This window comes from Myxine glutinosa, chromosome 8, assembly GCF_964187855.1.
Source record: "Myxine glutinosa chromosome 8, kmMyxGlut1.1, whole genome shotgun sequence".
Taxonomy (NCBI): Eukaryota; Metazoa; Chordata; class Myxini; order Myxiniformes; family Myxinidae; genus Myxine; species Myxine glutinosa.
This window is the reverse complement of record NC_136268.1, coordinates 117113714-117134542: the sequence shown is the minus strand read 5'-3', so window position 1 is coordinate 117134542 and position 20829 is coordinate 117113714. Positions and strand designations below refer to the sequence as shown.

Below are 20829 nucleotides of genomic sequence, written 5' to 3'. Positions count from 1 at the left end.
TCAGAATCTCAGGGGGAAAAAATGGAGAGAGAGCGGAGAAACTGCTGCGTTTCCAGTGAAATTCAATGAACTGAGCCCGAGTCAAGATTTGTGATTTTGGAAAACAAACACATTTATATTACATCATTGTACGTCCAATTGTACTTCTGGGAAAAAAGGGTCGATGTCTGGAGGAAGACCAGTTCCGACAGCTGATGTTCCAAAGGGCCATGATTCGATCAATCAATAATTACAAAGGCCAACAAGAGAACAAAGATCATGTGGGGTATGTACATTACCGTAGATCTGAGAATTAACGATCTACCTCAGTATGAGGCCACCGACTGAGATCGCATCGATACAAGTTGAAGGATTCCAGATGTCTTCCTGCACGGCGGTTCTAAGAACTAGTTACTAGAGCCTGATGCCCTGGCTCTTGGATGGTAGTTGTTGATTATTAATACCGTACTGGTAGTTTGATATTATGTGAATAAGGGGACAAATACTATTTCACAACAATTGATGTGAACTATTATGCGGAAGCCGCACGGCACCGTTATTCCGCAACTTCATCGTCCAGCGATTGCGAGCTTGACCCCGCCCCTGTCTCCTCCCCTTCCCCCGCCCCTGTCTCCTCCCCTTCCCCGCCCCCTCCCGGTCGGTTTTCCGAGCAGCTCGCGCACGCACACCGAAACCAGGACCGAGTCGTCGTGCCGTTTATAAATGTTTATACATCGCTCTTCCGTACAGCTCTACCCAGCGTCTGTCTAACCTTACAACTGGCCGTCCGCGTACCTCGTTCGAACCCGTTCCACCTCTTCCTCTCGCACTCTGTCTCCAGCCGATTACCTCAGAAACCTCACCTGTCTTTCTCCTCAGCCGGGCGTTCGTCCCGGGGTCCTCACGCCATGAACATCCCGTCGCTTTGCAGCCGCGCGGTGCGCTTCGTCCTGCTTCGCCCTGGGGCCTTGCTGCTGCTGTGCCTGTGCCTGGCCGTGTGCTCCTACCTCTCGGCCACCGGGAGCCGGGTCCGCAGCTTCGTGGGCTCCCACGGCTCGGGACGCTCCGGCGGTGCTGGGGGGAAGGCGCTCGGGGCCGCGCACGCCGGGAACGCGCTTCCTGCGCAGCAGCAACAGCAAGGCTCCGGGCCCCGCGGAGGCAGCTACTCGCTCGCATCCACCTGGACGGGCGTCCGTGCTGCGTCGGCGGCGCTCACAGTCACAGCCGGGGTCGAGGCGGCCGTGCGTCTCGAGGCGATCGAGGGAGCTACGAACGGGAGCGGAGGCGGCGCCGCGCTCTACCTGCTCCTGGACGGGCACCGCGGGCAGGTGCACAGCACGATCACCGACACCAGTACTGTAGAATCCGTTATGTGCGATCGCTCTTTCCGCCAGTCTCCGGTGCAGTACCAGTACTCTCGGGGAGGAAGGGGGATGGAGGGCAGGGGGGTGGGGGGTAGTAGCAGCATCAACAACTCCACGCTTCACGTGTAACTTCAGCTGCGAGTTCACGAATTAGCTCAAACCAAATGATGATAATTACATTTACAGTTAATACAGCATTACTGAATTAAAACAAAACTAAACAAATAGCACCGAGTGGGCTGACTGTCATATCTTGAGGTTTAGTTCAGACCTCTGCTGATTTTGGGGGACACCCCTGGGAGCCCCCTCCCCCCCGATCCCCTGTGATGCCCCTTAGGAAATCGAAGAATCTAACACCGGGCGATCCTGCAGACCATCGAGTAGAAGGGTTGTACCGGGTTTCAGAGCAATCGGTTGGTAAATAAGGGAAGAGTAGGGATCCAAAGTTTAGGGGTTCACCCTCCCCAGCCCCCCCCCCCCCCCCCCCAAATGGAGACCTGAGCGATTGTGTGGGATATTGCTTTGCATTCATGTGTCAAGTTTCAGAACGATCATCCGGGTGCGAAGGGAGGAGTAGCGAAAATAGCAAAAAGTTAATGACAGATATCTGGATATCACGACCCATTTTATAAGGTCATCTCTTCGAAAATTGAGATGACATGACCTAACAATACGATGTGCTATTTCTGTACGGTAGTGTACGATTTGATGTGCTATTTATGTACAGTAGTGTACAATTTGATGTGCTATTTCTGTACAGTAGTGTACAATTTGATGTGCTATTTCTGTTTGGTAATGTACAATTTGATGTGCTATTTATGTACAGTAGTGTACAATTTGATGTGCTATTTCTGTACGGTCGTGTACAATTTGATGCGCTATTTCTGTACGGTAATGTACAATTTGATGTGCTATTTCTGTACAGTAGTGTACAATCTGATGTGCTATTTCTGTATGGTCGTGTACAATCTGATGTGCTATTTCTGTACAGTAGTGTACAATCTGATGTGCTATTTCTGTATGGTAGTGTACAATCTGATGTGCTATTTCTGTATGGTAGTGTACAATCTGATGTGCTATTTCTGTACGGTAGTGTACAATCTGATGTGCTATTTCTGTATGGTAGTGTACAATCTGATGTGCTATTTCTGTACGGTAGTGTACAATCTGATGTGCTATTTCTGTATGGTAGTGTACAAGCTGATGTGCTATTTCTGTATGGTAGTGTACAATCTGATGCGCTATTTATGTATGGTAGTGTACAATCTGATGTGCTATTTCTGTATGGTAGTGTACAATCTGATGTGCTATTTCTGTACGGTCGTGTACAATCTGATGTGCTATTTCTGTACGGTAGTGTACAATACAACAGCAACAACAGGCATTTTAAGGCCATTTTCCCTGCCAGAGCAGGGGTCAGCCTTGCAGGCCCCATGACAATCTTCTCCATTTTGCCCTATTTTCTGCATCTCCCCTTGTTAATCCCCTTGCCTGCATTTCTTCTTCCACCACCTTCAGCCAAGTCTTTCTCGGTCTTTTCTGTCCTCGACTTCCTTCTACATTCATTTCCATCACGCTTCTCAACCAGTCACTTTCATCCTTCCTCAACACATGACCAAACCATCTCAACCTGTTGCTCTTCACAGCATCCATCACAGGCTCTATTCCCATCATCTTTCGCAATTCATCATTTGTCTTTCTCTCTCTCAACGATACTCTGCACATCCACTGAACCATTCACATTTCCACCCTTTCCAGCCTTCGTTGCTGCTCTACGTTCATTACCCATGTCTCGCTCCACTAAATCATAACACTTCTCGCACATGCAGCATGCACCTTTCCCTTCAGCTTCAACGACACTCCCCTCCTCGTCAGCACGCCACTCAGTTCCCGAAACGTCTTCCATGCACATTGCACATCTCACTCCAGCAACCTTCGCCGAGTCTGATCCACCTTCTTCCATTCAGCATGTCTCCTAGGTAGCAAAATGTTTTCACACCTTCAGCTTCACGCCGTTTCCAAGGTACAACTCAACATTTCCTCCATCTGCAGCTCCCTCTGTGCACACCTTACACTTGAATGTAGCTGCCACATTGGTTAATGACCCTCTCAGACCACTACATTTTTGATGAACCCACTCTGCGCATATTGTACATTGAAGGGAGTTCACTCCGACACTCGTCCTGCACACAGCACACGGCCACTTCCTCGTTCTTTCCACCTCACCACGTGCTTTACCACCTGCCATCACCTTCGTTTTTCCGATATTCACTGTTGTGGATTCGTCACTTCCGTTGTTGTGGTTTTCCTCCACTGTAAACATTTTTGATTCCATGTACTATTATTGTTGTCGTTTGGGGGAAATAGAGATTACTATTTTCAAAAGGTAAAAAAGTTAATGTTTTAAATGAAACCGGAACCGGACAACGACGAAGAGGAAGAAGAGGAAGAGGAGGAGAAGGCGGAGCGAGTGAGTCGGACAAGAAGCCTGCCTGCTTTGAGGTCTGGAGCGAACGTTGGCGAACGAGAGTCACGAGTGAACTTTGGATTTCCCAGGAAAGGGATTCCTGTGACAGAGTTGTTATCGCTGTGACAGATCAACCTGCGTGTCAGGTTTTGCGGTTGATTCCGAAGAGAATCGTCGTAGTGCCGTTACGCCTCGAGAACGGGCCGTCGACCATTTTGCCTCGCGCGCTTTGCGCATCGCTCAAGGTTTTTCACTTCGCTTCAACCATTATCACCGCATCCAGACGTTAATCTGGTGTGTGTGTGTAACGTGGCTTTTGAGTAGGAAATCTGCGGTTCACCGAGTGGGAGCCGTGGAACGTCCACACCCGAGGGTGTGATTTCCCAATCGCCTTGACGGCTCCTTTGCGCAGCTTTGGCAGCGGGACTGTGACTGTCATCCGAACGGGATTCTGGTCTCGATTAGACATCGTTCTGACGATCGCTGGAGCGGATTGACTTTGGCTTGATGCCGGAATAGAGACATTGGGGAATGTCCTTCTTTTCGCTCACTTGGAGCACAGTGAGTTATATTGTATGAACCTGATGGTACCATCGTAGGAAATATATATTGGTTGTTCAATTGATTACTATTGTTGTTGTACTGTTATTCTTGTGTGATCTTAATACAATACTTGTTTGTTGGTAACAATTGGTATGGTTTCACCATTGATCCTTGGCATACAGAATAACACATCTTTCTGCCGTGACTGCTCTCGGGGCCCGGAGGTACACAGTGACCGGGGTTTGGGGAGGAGCACGTAACAGAAATTGGGGGCTCGTCTTTGCTGACAAAATTCTCAAATTTAATCCTGGATAGAATTCCCAAACATCCTTGTCCGGGATAGAATTCCCCACCATTCCCAAAATTCCCAAATTTGGAATTTCTAACATTCCCAAATTTGTCAAAAAAAAATTGAAATTTTTTTGTGTGAAGGTTAACAGGTGTTAACTGATAGTCACCATGGTGTTTGACGCAGAAAGGTTTGCGGCGTCCCCTAATGAGGCACAGTTTTTTTTTTTTTTTTTTTTTTAACAATACAGAGTCGAGGCTCGTGAAAGAGCTAACATTTATCAAACAAACAAATCAAACAAACGAGCAAACAAAGTATATAAAAAGGGGAGCGGTCGACAAGATGGGGAGAGAAGGGGAGGAAGCACACAAACACAACATTTGAGAGCAGGGACATCGGGAGATGTGTGGGAGGGAGAGGGCCTGGGGGGAGGCAGGAGAGGTGTAAAACGAAAGGACACCAAGGACTTCCAGGAAAGAAGACAAAAGTCACCTCAAAAAAGTGGATTTGGGGTGAAATTAGCGGGGGGTAGAAAAGATCAAGGTTTTGGATTGGGGAAGATAAGAGATGGTGGTGAACAGCCGTTTTAAAGACCTGGAGGGAGGAGTGGGATTGAAGAGAGTGAGGGAGTTTGTGCCAGAGGCGGGAGAAAAGAAGAATGAAGGAGTGAAGGTGAGCAGAGAGTCTTGATTTTGGCAGTTTAACCATAAGAGGGTTGCAGGCAGATCTTGTGTGACCTGTAGGAATATTTGGGGGACAGAGCCCAGAGAGAACTGGGAGAGTAAGGCCGGAGAGGAGTCGGTAGAAGACGGAAAGACCACCAACCTGCCTGCGGTGAGTAAGTGAAAGGCCCTCGGAGATAGCGTCATCGCGGGAGATTCCAATGATTCTGAAAGCGTTAAAAAGATCGGGAGTCTTGATATTGGCCAAATATTTTAACTTGGAGGTCCGAGTTAATATGAAGAAAGCAGAGATGCAGACATTGGTGGTAAAATCTCTGGTGGGACAAGGAACATGGAAAGAGGTAGCCTTGGATTGTTTACCCGAGGAAAAAGAAAATGTGGAGCTCCGGAAAATGGAGATGCAACTGCAGAGCCAGGAAAGGTTTAAAGCATAGGAAAGGAGAGCTGAAAAAGAACTCGAGGAGAGAAGAGCAGACGAAAGGAGAGCTGAAAAGGAACTCGAGGAAAGAAGAGCAGAAGAAAGGAGAGCTGAAGAAGAAAGAAGAGCAGAGGAAAGAGCAGAGGAAAGGAGAGCTTAAATGGAGTTAAAGGAACGTGACATGGAGTATCAGAAGGAACTTAAACTCAAGGAGCTGGAATTAATGGGAGAACGGAGAGAAGTAGTATCCATGCCGGCTAGATCGACAACTAGTCAGAACACTTGGGATGTTGGTAGGCATGTGAGGCTGGTTCCACCCTTCAATGAATAGGAGGTAGCCAAGTTTTTTTTACACTTTGAGAAAGTGGCTCAAATGCTAAAATGGCCTGAGGAGTCCTGGACTGTGTTAGTGCAAAGTTTTCTAGTGGGTAAAGCTCAAGATATTTATTCGGCTTTACCGATTGCCCAATGTGCAGATTATGAGATAGTGAAGAAAACCTATTCTCAAAGCCGATGAATTGGTCCCTGAAGCTTACCGGCAAAAATTCAGGAATGCCAGGAAGATGGAGAGTGAGACCCATGTGGAGTTTGCCAGAATGAAGGAAACCATGTTTGATCGGTGGTGTGACTCGAAGGGGATTGGGAAAGACTTCAACCTGTTGCGACAATTGATCTTGGTGGAGGAATTCAAACAGTGTGTCCACGTGGACATTAAAGTACATCTGGATGAAAAGAAAGTACCAGAGTTGTATGAGGCAGCAACCGTGGCAGATGACTATGCCTTGACACACAGGATGGGTTTCCACAAACCTAACTTCCCGCCTAGCGTTAGCCAGGGGAGTTATGGTAAATCAGGTGCGGAGAACAAATATTCATGGAGGCGGCCTAGAGATGACTATGTGGACAGATGCTTTCAAAGTAAATTGCTCTCTCATGCACAGATTTATACCATCTCGTCTTCAGTTGTCATACCCTTCCTCCCGTCCATGGTACACGGAATCTTGTGGTGAGGCTGTTGCCCTGAAACAACTTGCTTTCGTCTCCTGGAAAGCAAATCCAACGGAAGGAAATCTCATTTCCTTTCACAAAGCCCGAAACAAGTGTGTGTCCACCCTCAGGAGAGCCAGGAAACAATATCTCACCATTCTCAAGACCGAACTCTCTTATCTGTCTCCCTCTTCCAAATCCTGGTGGCGTCTGGTCAAATCTGTTTCTGGTGTTTGTTCCCCCTCCATCCCCTCCCTCACCTCAAACGGCTTAACGGCTGACTCCGCACGTGAAAAAGCTGAATGCCTCAACTCTGTGTTTGCCTCTAAATCTTGTGTCCCAAACCCATCCCTCTCTGTACCCACCGTACCCAGTCGTACCCAGCTGCTCCTGGACTCTGTGTCCTTTCCTCCTGACAAGGTGAAAAAGTTTCTGTCAACCCTCGACTCTGATTCTGCAACTGGTCCTGACGGCATCAGCCCACGGGTCCTAAAATCATGTTCTGCTCTTTCACTCCCTCTTTCTGTTCTCTTCACCCTCTCTTTTGCTCAAGGTCATCTGCCATCTGCTTGGAAATCAGCCAACATCACCGCTTTGCACAAAAAAGGTGCAAAAACAGATCCCAGCAACTACAGACCAATCAGCCTTCTCCCAATTATCAGCAAAGTCATGGAATCCATCATTGCTTCAGATATTAAATCTTTCCTCTTCTCCAATGGCTTGATCTCTGATCATCAATTTGGTTTCAGACCTGGTCACTCTACTCTGGACATGCTGCTTCTGCTTTCTCAACAATGGATGGAGGTCCTCAACGCCAAACAGGAAATTAGAGCTGTCTCCCTTGACATTTCACGTGCCTTCGATACGGTCTGGCACCCTGCTCTGCTCACCAAACTCTCCTCCTTTGGTATCCATGGAAATCTCCACGCATGGCTGGCGGACTTCCTCTCTGGTCGTAGTCAACGTGTGGCCCTGAATGGGCTTCTCTCATCTCCTCTTCCTGTTCAGGCTGGAGTTCCCCAAGGTAGTGTTCTGGGCCCTGTGCTTTTTCTGGTCTTCATCAATGATCTCTCTGACTCTCTTGAAAATCCTCTCTATCTCTTTGCTGACGACTCTACTCTCTGTCGCTCCATTCCTCATCCCTCAGATCCGCAGTCTGCAGCCTCCTCACTCTCTGCAGACCTGGACAAAATCACAGACTGGTCAAACAAGTGGAACATGTCTTTCAATCCTGACAAATCTCACACTCTTACAATGTCTGTCCGAAAGGACCGACTGGACAACCCTCCCATCTACTTTCTCAACAATCCTCTCCAAGAAGTTCTGTCGCTCAAGCTTTTGGGTCTCACTATCTGCCATGATCTTTCTTGGGAAAACCACATTTCCAAGCTGGCCTCCAAAGCCAGTCGCCGACTGGGCATCCTCCGTCGTGCGAAGTCCTTCCTTGGCACACCTGAGCTCCTCACCACATACAAGGCTTTCATCCGCAGCTCAATGGAATACTGTTCCCCCCTCTGGGCTGGTGCTCCTGCCTCACACCTTGCTCGGCTTCACGCTGTTGAGGCCAAAGCTTTCAGAATCATTGGAATCTCCTGCGATGTAGTCAACACTGAGGGCCTTTCACTCACTCACCGCAGGCAGGTTGGTGGTCTTTCTGTCTTCTACCGACTCCTCTCCGGCCTTGCTCCCCCAGCTCTCTCTGTGCTCTGTCCCCCCAATATTCCTTCAGGTCGCACAAGATCTGCCTGCAACCCTCTTATGGTTAAGCTGCCAAAGTCTAGGCTCTCTGCTCACCTTCACTCTTTAATTCCCCTTTTCTCCCGCCTCTGGAACAAACTCCCCCACTCCCTTCAATCCCACTCCTCCCTCCAGGTCTTTAAAACAGCTGTTCACCACCATCTCTTATCTTCCCCCATCGAAAACCTTGATCGTTTCTACCCCCGGTAATTCACCCCAGAGTCCTTGCAGTGTTCATATGTTTTAATCCTCTCCCACCTCCCCCCAAGTCCTCCCGATGTCCCTGCTCTCAAATGTTGTGTTTGTGTCCTTCCCCCTCTTCCCCCTCTCTTTTGTGTCCTTCCCCCTCTCTCCCCATCTTGTCTGCCACTCCCCTTGTTTTTTGTGTTTTGTGTGTCGGTTTGTCTTTTTGTGTGATTAATGTTAGCTCTTTCACGAGCCTCGATCTTGTATACAAAAAAAATAAAATACAAAAAAAATAAAATATGATACTGCGAATTTTAGGGATCAGAAGACTACATTTCCAAGACAGACTTATCTTCCGGGGGGCTCGAGGCAGACCACGAGTTTTTCCTCCGGGCCTACATGCGCTTTTTGCAAGAAACCTGGGCATTTGATGTCCCAATGTTACGCCCTGAAAAGGAAAAATCAGGAGCGGAGTCAGGCTAGTGCAACTCCGAATGCATTGGCAAATGCGAGAAATCGTCCTTGGAGGACAATGCCTTGTGAAGGTTCCCATGCCAAAGTTATGGCATCACAGAACGACCTTGTTCAAGAGGATTACAAACCTTTTATTTCAGAGGGGTTTGTGTCACTGGATGGAGACTTAACGAACCAGAGACCTGTTAGGGCACATCAATCTTTGATGCTTGAGGGCATTTTGCCATTGTCAGAGAAGACGGCAACTGGTGTTAGTGTTCTTTTACAGGGAGTTGGTGGCTATGCTAAAGCTCCTCTGCATGTCATCCATTTAGAGTCTGATTTGGTGTCAGGACCGGTCACTGTAGGTTTACAAGCCACTCTTCCTTTAAAGGGAATCTCTTTTGTTATCGGAAATGATTTGGCCGGTGGTCGAGTTTTTGGTAATCCGATGTTTGTTGAAAAGCCTAGTATGGAAAATAACACCGCACAGTTAGAGCAGGAGAATCCGGGTATCTTTCCATCCTGTGCCGCGACTCGTGCTATGGGTAGGAAGCGCTCTGAAGATAAGGAGAAGGTATTGACGTCACGCTTTGCACAGTCACTTCTTGTCCAGTACCCTGAAATTAAGTGTCAGCACACACAAGTCATGGATGGAGGCAATGTTGGCAAGCTCTTTGTAGGTGGACTGAACTTTGACACAAGTGAAGATGTTCTGGACTCTATCTTTTGCAAATATTAGTACATGGTGTTGTGTCATTGTAGTGCAAAATTTGCTACACTAGTGGAACCAATGTTTTTTGGAATCCTTATACCCTAGGCAACAAGACCTGAGTTGGTTCCATTTTTTTCAATGGCGTCTTTGTCGGCCATTTTGACTTTCGAAATGGCCGCCATTTTTTGCAATTTTGTATGAATCTTTTACATAAAACACTTTGATTAACCATTTTTTCTGGCATTTATGTCATTCCTTGTATAGTACTTGTACAGCTACAGTCTCGTATTCTGATACATCTGGGGGAACTTGTTGATAGACAGCAAGAGCAGTCCCATGGAATGTGTTCCGTCCATCAGCTGTGTCTACCTTGGCATCTATGTTATCAGCTGAGCATCTGATTGGCAGATTTTTCAACAGTCCTGGAGGCATGTAAACGCCATTGAATTCATTCATATTCTCTTGGACTGTGGTGGCAATCTTTGAAGTGATCTCCTTTACACGTTGATATGAAACACCAACGCCACTCTGGTACAACATGTCTATGTCTCTGCGACTGCGGTGTGCATGATGGCTATGGAGTGAAAATCCAACCCCTAATGGCGTTTCAGTTGTGAACCTGAAGGTTGAAGTTGAGGTCTTTGGCTGATATTGCACCTGCCGATCAGATTTGAACTCCTGGATGATGTGCTGTCCAAAAAGTGCACATGTTCCATTTATCTTTTCATTGCGTGATTGTGTTTTGGTGGTGGCTGCTCCCTGGAAATTTGAAATTGCACATTTGAAATTGGCATGAGCAACGTCAACCAAAGGTTCAGGAGTTCTCTCTTGGCAGAATACACAAAGTTCGTAACTTGTGCATTGCTTCTTAGAAGGCGGCTCTTCAAACGATGACATTATGCGGCGGTGAAGCTGAAATCCAACTTGTCTATGAATAGCTGTAAGATAAAAAAGAATAAAGCAAATGTTCATATTTCTTTCATTATTGTAATTATAGTTATCTATGTGTAATTTAAGACTGTAGAAATTAGAATACATACAAAATTTCAAAAAACGGCGGCCATTTTGAAATTCAAAATAGCCGCCGAAGACGCCATTGAAAAAAATGGAACAAACTCAGGTCTTGTTGCCAAGGGTATATAGATGCAAAAAAACATTGGTTCCACTAGTGTAGCAAATTTTGCACTTACATATAATAATTCTACATAACACCATGTACTATATGGACCACTCTTGGAAGTGCTGCTGATAAAAGACAGGGAGACGCAAAAGTCGAGAGGGTTTGGCTTTGTCACGTTTGAAAACACAAAGGACGCCAAAGATGCAGAAAAGGATTTGAATGGCAAGGATTTGGATGGTCGGACCATAACAGTAGAGAAGGCAGGCCATGGGCGTCGAGGGGGAAACAGAGGAGGAAAACGTGGAGATAGTTTCAGGGGTCGGGGTACAGGCGGCCATAGGCGGTACAGGTACAGGCGGTACATAGGTGGTACATAGGCGGTACAGGCGGCCACTACAGGCGGCCACAGTCGTGATTACTACGGAGGTTCCCAGCAGCAGCAGCGCAGCTTTGGCAACTCTTGACGGGATGACTATTACGGTGGTAGCCGAGATGGGGACCGCTACTCACGTGACTACAGCACCCGACTCTACAACCGTGATTATGATTTTTATGATCAAGAGAAGAGTTGGAAGCACTGAGTGCTCAGGAGCAGCCGAGCGAAGATTCCAACACGGATTAACCCGTGAACTCCACGTTCCTAAATGCGTCCATGCAGTGAATACTTCCAGGCCTCACCACCCAACCACCATGAAACCTGGCTCTCAGCTCGGCCTCCTTCAAAAAGTGCTATCGATTTGCTTTGCTTAGGATTTCTGATCACAACCCCTTAACCTTCATTCAAAAAAAATAAAAATAAAAATCAGAGGTTGATGAGATGGAATTTGGCTTTGCAGGAGTTCAACTTGGAAATTGAGCATGTAAAGGGCAGGGACAATGTCGTTGCTGATGCTTTGTCCAGAGTGAACTAACTTTGGAAATTTCTGTAGGTTTTTTGGAAGTTTTGTTGCTTTATTTTGGAGAATATTAATTATTGTTGTTCACGTGAATTGATCATTTGGGTGTGAGTTTTACTTTTGTTTGTTAAAAGAGTTTTTGCAGGAAAAGAAAGTTTTCACTATGTTCAAACTTTCTTTCTTGAGGGGGGGGGGGGGGGGGGAGAATTTTATGGATTCGCCACTTCCGTTGTTGTGGTTTTCATCCACTGTAAACATTTTTGATTCCATGTACTATTATTGTTGTCGTTTGGGGGAAATAGAGATTACTATTTTTAAAAGGTAAAAAAGTTAATGTTTTAAATGAAACTGGAACCGGACGACGACGAAGAGGAAGAAGAGGAGAAGGCGGAGAAGGCGGAGCGAGTGAGTCGGACAAGAAGCCTAGCTGCTTTGAGGTCTGGAGCGAACGTTGGCGAACGAGAGTCACGAGTGAACTTTGGGTTTCCCAGGAAAGGGATTCCTGCGACAGAGTTGTTATCGCTGTGACAGATCAACCTGCGTGTCAGGTTTTGCGGTTGATTCCGAGGAGAATCATCGTAGTGCCGTTACGCCTCGAGAACGGGCCGTCGGCCATTTTGCCTCGTGCGCTTTGCGCATTGCTCAAGGTTTTTCCCTTCGCTTCAACCATTCTCACCGCATCCAGCCGTTAATCTGGTGTGTGTGTGTAACGTGGCCTTTGAGTGGGAAATCTGCGGTTCGCCGAGTGGGAGCCGTGGAACGTCCACACCCGAGGGTGTGATTTCCCAGTCGCCTTGAGGGCGCCTTTGCACAGCTTTGGCAGCGGGACTTTGACTGTCATCCGAACGGGTTTCTGGTCTCGATTAGACATCGTTCTGACGATCGCTGGAGCGGATCGACTTTGGCTTGATGCCGGAATAGAGACATTGGGGAATGTTCTTCTTTTCGCTCACTTGGAGCACAGTGAGTTGTATTGTACGAACCTGATGGTACCATCGTAGGAAATATATATTGGTTGTACAATTGATTACTATTGTTGTTGTACTGTTATTCTTGTGTGATCTTAATACAATACTTGTTTGTTGGTAACAATTGGTGTGGTTTCACCATTGATCCTTGGCATACAGAATAACACATCTTTCTGCTGTGACTCCTCTCGGGGCTCGGAGGTACACCGTGACCAGGGTCTGGGGAGGAGCATGTAACATCACCTTCAGACCTTTTGTCTCCATACATTCCTTCCACTTGTTCATCTTCTCCTTTAGTATCCATCTACACCAGATCATCTGCATACAACAACTCCCACTGTAGACCCTACTTTACGTTCCGAGCCAGCACCTCCATCACAGCCACAAATAGTAGTGGACTTAGTACTGACCCCTGATGCACTCCCACCTTCACCTCAAACTCACCACTGTTCCCGTTCTTTGTCCTTACAGCTGTGCTCGCTCTCTCGTACATTGTCATCACTACTCTGATCAACCATTCCTCCACTCTTAACTTCCTCAATGCCCATGTCACTACTTCGCGTGGAACCCTATCGAATGCTTTATCCAGATCAACAAACCCAATAAACAACTTCTTCCTCTTCTCCGTGTACTTCTCCTGCAACTACCTTACAATAAAAAGCGTGTCTGTCGTTCCTCTTCCTGGCATAAATCCAATCTGCATTTCGTACTCAGGTGGTAATTACAGTTGCTGCTATTTTACCATGCTGGACATAGTCTGTGCTAGATTGAAGTTGCAGAACAATTTGTTGCTGGTTTAACATAGTGGACGAGCTCGGTGCTGCTTTAACATGGTAGATCAGCTCGGTGCTGCTTTAACATGGTAGACCAGCTCGGTGCTGCTTTAACATGGTAGACCAGCTCGGTGCTGCTTTAACATGGTAGACCAGCTCGGTGCTGCTTTAACATGGTAGACCAGCTCGGTGCTGCTTTAACATGGTAGACCAGCTCGGTGCTGCTTTAACATGGTAGACCAGCTTGGTGCTGCTTTAACATGGTAGACCAGCTCGGTGCTGCTTTAACATGGTAGACCAGCTCGGTGCTGCTTTAACATGGTAGACCAGCTCAGTTCTGTGTTGACTTGGTGGCTATAGTCGGTGCTGTATTGGCATGATAGAGGTAGTCTGTGCTGATTCGTTGCAGTAGAGGTAGTTGGCACTCGTTTGGTGTGGTGGCTGGGGTGGTTGAGGGTTCTACGTGGTAGCCGGGGTCATCATGTGTTCAGTGTAGTGGCTGGAGTTGTCACGGGTTCAGCATGGTGGCTGGGGTCGTGGTGGGTTTGGGGTGGTAGCCGGGATCTGCACAGGTTCGCCTCGGTGGCCGGTGTTGGCCCCGGTTGTCCTCGGCGGTCGGTGTCTGCATCAGTTCTCCTCGGTGGCCGGTGTCGACACCGGTTCGCAGTGGCGGCCTGTGTCGGCACCGATTAGTCTCTGGGGCATGTGACGGTGCCGGTTCGTCTATGGCAGGGGTTCCCAAACTTTTCCAGTACGTGACCCCTTTCAGTAGTACCAAACCTACCATGACCCCCACCTTTATAAGCCTTCTGAAAATGTACTAATTTCCAATGGCGCAGATACATTTTAAAGATTAATCACAGCAGGGAGAGCAATAACAAAAAAAAATTTAAATTCATATTTATTAACAAAGATTGATTTAATCATGTATTTTAATGAGAAGGATGTATTTGCTTTTTTGATACAAGCAAATCAATACGCGGGTCTGTGTGGCTCAAGGCACATCGCATGTCTGCTTCAGCATCCAACCTGTTTCGGGCGTTTGATTTGATTACCAGGAGAGTCGAGAAACCACTTTCACAGAGGTAAGTCGATGAGAAAGGAATGAGAACCTTCAGGGCGAATTCGCTGGTCTTGGGGAAAGCGGAAAGCATTTTGGCCCAGCAATTAGAGCTGCTGAACTGTTGTTGTTCCTGGAACTCCTCTTTGGCTGCAGTGTTGTTGATGAGCTCCAAGAATTCCTCTTGTATGCCATCAGGAAGATAGTCCACAGTGCATCGGAAAGGATTGCGGGCAAGTTTCAGCTGTACATTCTCATTTGCATCAATCTCATGAAAATAGTGTCTGAACTCTTCTTGGAGGCTTGACAAGTGTTCCTTGATCTCTTGTTGCAGCTCCTCTGCAAGTGGTTCTTCACCGACGACCTCAGTCAGACGTTGGAAGGAAGCTACATTTCCCCCCTCGACTTTCCTCTCCCAAAGAGCTAGCTTGTCGAGGAAAGCCTTGATGGCATCGGTGTGCATTATGATGGTGGTATCTGGGCCCTGTAGTTGCCGGTTGAGTCCATTCAAAGCTTTGAACACGTCTGCCAAGTAGGCAAGTCTACACTTAAACGGCTCTCAAATGTCCTTTAACAACTGCTCTGTCTTCTTCCCTTGAGCTGCCAGAAATACCTGTAATTCATCAAAGAGCTCAAATACATGGGCGAGACACATTGCCCTTTGACAGCCAACAAACAGATGTGTAGAAGAGGAGGTCTTGGTGGGCAGAATCCATGTCTTGGCACAACTGACGAAACAGCCTGGTGTTGAGTGCCCCTCCTTTGATATGGTTGACGATGCGGGTCACAGTTTCCAAGGTGACTTTGAGAGCAGCAGGGAGCGTCTTGGAGGCAAGAGCCTCACGGTGGATCAGGCAGTGTGTTGTAATGACATCCGGGTTCTTCTTCTTGACCAGAGTCACAAATCCTGACTTGGAGCCGAGCATGCTGGGAGCTCCATCCATGCAGACACCAACCAACTTTGCCCACGAGAGCTTTTCCTCTTGGAAGAAGTTGGACACCATGTTCATGACATCTTCAGCCTTTGTAGTTGTTATCAGTGGGCTGCAGAAGAGGAACTCCTCCTCCACCTGATTTTCCGAGATGAACCGAGCAAAAACCGAAAGCTGTGGAAGCTGTGTGACGTCTGTGGACTCATCAAGTTGGATGGCGAAGAAGGGAGAGAGTCGGATTTTCTCCGTCACCTGAAGTTTGATGTCCTGGGACATGTCATCGATGCGCTGCTTAACTGTGTTGTCCGAGAGACTTATCTGATTAATCTTGTTGACACAGTTCTGATCGAGGACAAGACGAGCAGCCTCTACCATGCAAGGTTTAACGAGCGTCTCTCCAATCGTGTGTGGCTTCTTCTGCTTCGCGATAAGAAGGGAGATCTTGTACGAGGCCTCGACGATCTTGCTGTGTTGAAAGAGAACTCCTGTTCCATGATCCAATCTCGACCGCTTGAGCTGGTGTTCTTTGATTTTGAAGTAGGCCAAATCCTTGCTGGCAAGTTCCGGATGAACCTTGGCGAGGTGCTCCTTCAGCTTGAAGGGCTTCAGGCTCTCGTTAGCAAGTGTCTTCTTGCAGATGACGCACTGTGGCAACTGCACGCCATTGTTCACGATAGATGAGAAGCCAAAGTTGAGAAAACTCCCGTTGTATGTGCGTTTCTTCGACATCTGCCAAACAAAATATCAAGCATTAGGAACGAAAATAGTCGTACGACAAAACCTAAATATCAAAAAACTAACAAAAATCCCTAAATATCATAAAAAATTTCCTCAAAATCTTGGACCCTCCATGACCCCCCAGAAAAAGGCTCATGACCCCTTTGGGGTCATGCCCCGCAGTTTGGGAACCACTGGTCTATGGGGTCAGTGCCAGTTCGCCACAGCAGTGGGGTCGGTGCCGGTTTTGCCTTGGTGGCGAGGTCAGTGCCAGTTCACATTGGCTGCTGCGGCTGGCGCTGTGGTCAGGAAGGGTTGGCGCAGATTTGACACTATGGGCCGACTGGGCCAGTGCCGGTTCAACACTGTGGACAGGCCGGGCCAGCGCTGGTTCGACGCTTTGGGCAGGTAGTGTTGGTGCCGGTTCGACAATTTGGGCAGGCACAGTCGGCGCTGGTTCGAATCTTTGGACAAGCAGGGTCAGTGCCTGTTCGCCTCAGCGGCTGGGGTCGCCTCCGGTTCAACACTGGGCAGGCAGGGTCAGTGCTGGTTCAACATTGTGGGTAGGCACTGTCAGCACCGGTTCAACACTTTGGGCAGGCAGGATCAGCATCGGTTTGACTAGTGGGCAGGTATGGTTGGCACTGGTTCGACACTGTAGGTAGGTAGGTAGGGTTGATGCCACCCGCAGTTTGACACTGCAGGGTTGGCGCAGGTTCGACCCAGTGGGCAGGTAGGGTTGGCACCGGTTCAACACTAGGCAGGTAGGGTCGGTGCCAATTGCAGTTCGACACTTGGCCAGGCAGTGTTGGTGCCGGTTTGATCCTGTTGGCGCAGGTTCAATGTTTTAATTTGGTCCTGGTCACCTTTGAACTTCTGATTCCTGGTAGATTCTGATTAAAGTAAAATGTGCATGTGGTGTGTCATCAAAATCAACTGAAGTCCACACCAAAACTCAGATAATGAGCTTTAATCCACTTGAATTCAGCAACATCTATTAAAAGAAAAATACACTTAATAAGCTAGCATTCACAACCACTTTAAGGCAGTATCAGGTATAAGGCATACTATCAGTCATTCTTACCAACTTGAAGCCAAGACAATTGCAGTGTAAAACCCTTCCCCCTTCAACCGGTGCTTTTATAAGCTGCGAGCGGATGAAGAACCAACTGCATCCTTAACTGCAGCGCGGGAGGAGCGGCACTGCCCGGAGATATTATCCATAGTTTCACATAATTTACCCACCAGTTAAGTTTCAGCTAGCACGCTTGTCAAGAGATATAAAGGCATGAATGTGGAAAACATCCCGACAGCTTCTAGTTTAACATCCCAGGGAGGGATTCTCTTCCACCCCCAAGCGCTGCGGTTTGCGCACTCTCGCCCGGCACAAGTCCGGTAGCTAACAGGCCCGCACTCGGAGGCAGTCGAGTGAGGCGAATCCGAAACCCCCTCATCAGAGTTCCCCAACAGCCCGAGAGTCGCGTCTCCATCAGGTAGCGCTGGACCCATGGCGGCCCGGTCCGTGACCGGAGCCGAACGTGTCGGCGCTGGGGATACAAGCGGCTCGGACAGGCCCCCGCTTTTGGCAGTCAGGCCCGCGATGCCCACATCATTTCTCGGCCCTTCATCCCCCGAGCTCTCTCCACACGGAGCTAAATGGCGGATTGACACAGTCACTAAACGTCCTTCGGGCATTTGTACGGTCGCGTACTCGGGGTTCGCCTCCAATACTTGAACGAGATCGACGGCTGGCTCGTACTTGCTTTGTCGGACTGAACGTTTTAAAAACGCAGGTCTTGGCTGAGCCAACCACTCTGGCAGAGATAGACTGCTTGCGCTGCGACGCTGGAAGCGAAACATGCGTTAGTGTGGCGTCTGATTAGTGGCCATGCATAGTAAAGTACGGATGGCATGCAAAGCTTCGGGCAAAACCTGAGGCCATTGATGCAGTCCCAATGACCGCATACGCAATCTCATCTCCACGGCCTTCCAGACCACTCCATTAAATTCTCCACATGTCCGTTAGCCTGGGGATTATAAGGAGTCGTCCGACTGGCTGCAATCCCTCGCTCCACAAGGAAGGTTTTTTTTTTTTACCTCCTGAGACATAAAAGCTGCACCTCGATCCGAGTGGACGAAAGCCGGATACCCAAACAGGAGAAACAGCTGGCAAAGGCACCGAATTACCGTGGCAGAGGACATGTCCGAACACGGAAACGCAAAGGGAAAGCGAGAGTATTCGTCTACGACCGTCAACATATAGCGTAGTGAGCCTGATGACGGCAAGAGTCCCTTGAAGTCAATGCCTAGTCTCTCCCAGGTGCGGCTTCCTTAATAAGGGTTCCTGGCGGTGGCTTGTAGAAATGTGGCTCAAGCTCCGCACACACAGGTCATGTCTGACGTCATCAACCAAAAAGGGCAAATTACGGCAGCATACAAAATGAACAAGTCGTGTCACCCCTGGATGACACAACGATTCATGGATGACCTTCAGGTCCTCAGAGGTCATGCCTGCACAAACCGGTTTGGATAAGGCGTCAGCGGCTACATTTTCACGTCCAGGCCGATGTACTATGTCACAGCAATAGTCAGCCAGCTCCACCCACCATCATGAAATTTTCTCATTATTTATGCGCTGAGGGTGCCAAATTTCCTGCCCAGAAGCAAGGGGCGTCACCGTCTGACAGATTTGGCGACCGTGTATGCCTCTTTCTCGATTGCAGAGTGCCTGCGTTCACTCGAGGTCAGGGTGCGTGAAAAAAAATGCGACTAGCCTGCCCCCCTGCGTGAGAGTTGCTGCGATTGCGCAGTCAGAGGCGTCTGTCTCGACGAGGAATGGTATTGTGTCGTCGATGGAAGTCACGCACGCCCCCGCGATATTTTCCTTCAGATGTTGAAAGGCATCCCTGGCAGCTTGCATCAGAGGAAAGGCTTTGCAATCCACCAAAGTCCTTATCTTCTCCGAGTAACCTTGGACCCACCGGCTATAATGTGCGAAAAACCCTAGAGCAGGCCTCAGGGACGCCGATCACACGGAGCCGCCATCTCGAGCAAGGGCCGGAAGCGCTCGGCGTCAGGCTTTATCTCGCCCCCGGACACCGTGTACCCAAGGAGGTCTATTGTTTTGTTAGCATAGTGACACTTGTCCTCATTGAAGGTCAGATTGTACCGTCGCGCCACGTCCAGGAATCATTTCAAGTTAGCATCGTGGCCCTCCAGGGTATGTCCGCAATTCGTCACATTATAATCCACATACACACAAAAAAAAAAAAACCACCTTTAGAGGCCATTTTTCCCCGCAAGCGGGGGTTGGCCTTTTTCGGGAACCGTGGTAGTTGTTGTTTTTCGGTCCCCTTTTTGAAGCAATGTTTTACGGCCGGATGCCCTTCCTGACGCCAACCCTTTTTGCCGCCTTTAATGACAAGCAGGGAATTACCAGTGAACTGGTACTCAATTAGCCGACCTCGGAAGGATGACAGGCTGAGTCAACCCCCCTGGCGTTAATTCAGCGATCGACCGGGTTTCGAACCCAAGATCCTAGGATCCTAAGCTGACACCCTAGCCGCTAGCCCAACACCAGGGTTCCACATACACAAAGATGTCTTGTAATTGCTCCATAGCCAAAATGTCATCGATCGCGCGTTGAAAGCATGCCACTCCATTCGTTACCCCAAATGGTATAATGACTGAACTGCTATAATAGTTGTCCGGACTGAAATCCCGTATGTGGCCTACCTGATTCCCTTATAGGTATTTGATGATACACGGATTTTAGGTCCAGAGTACTGAAGATGCGGTACTTAGCCACCTCCATTACTAAATCATCCATCTTTGGTAGGGGATACGTGTCTAATTGCGTGACTCGGTTTATCGGTGGACTGTAATCGATGACCAAGCGTTTTCGATGGTTGTCAGTGTGCACGTCTCGTACCTGGGCTCTCCACGGAGATCTACTAGGCTCTATAATACCCTCCTGTAGCAAGCGCTTAGTCTCATCCGCAATGTACTGAGTGTTGGCACGGGTATACCGTCGGGACTTCACAGTTTGGGGTTTGCAATCGGCCGTTAGGCTTAGAAAAAGAGCGGGCGGTTCGATGGCCATTTCAGCCAGACCGTACACCGAAAGTGTATTTTCACCTTGACCAAAATGCATTTCTGAACGCCCATGTCGGTGCAGGAAATCGTGTCTGAGAAGCACGTCACACATAAATCAGCGATGATCGCGAGTTTGACGTCGGATCAATTTGATCAATTTGACGTCGGATTAAAAGAACAATATGACACATCGTTCAATGCCAGGTTAAGTGTACACAAGCCCTTGGTGCGAACCCATAGCCCCAACAAAGCCAGGTAGATGCGACGTGTAACTTGTCCCACGGGCCATCCATAGCGTAGCACTAACGCTTGACTGATGAAGCTCGAACTACTTCCGGTGTCCACCAAAGCCTCGGCCGGAATCCCCTCCACGAGCACCAGACGCACGGCGCTTTGCAAACTGCGCGGTATTCCCGGGTCTCCGGAGCACGTCAAACGCGAGGTGTT

General features: G+C 48.4%; 1 protein-coding gene across 2 annotated transcripts in view; it reads left to right on the top strand.

Annotated features, from left to right (window-relative positions):
- Positions 1–887: 887 nt before the first annotated feature.
- LOC137432882 (protein phosphatase 1L) overlaps positions 888–20829 on the top strand; it is a 239881-nt gene continuing 219939 nt past the window's right edge. For both annotated transcript variants that reach the window (XM_068125173.2, XM_068125171.2), the window contains exon 1: positions 888–1307. In XM_068125173.2, coding sequence (XP_067981274.1) covers positions 888–1307 — 420 coding nt within the window. The remainder of the gene's footprint in view (positions 1308–20829) is intronic.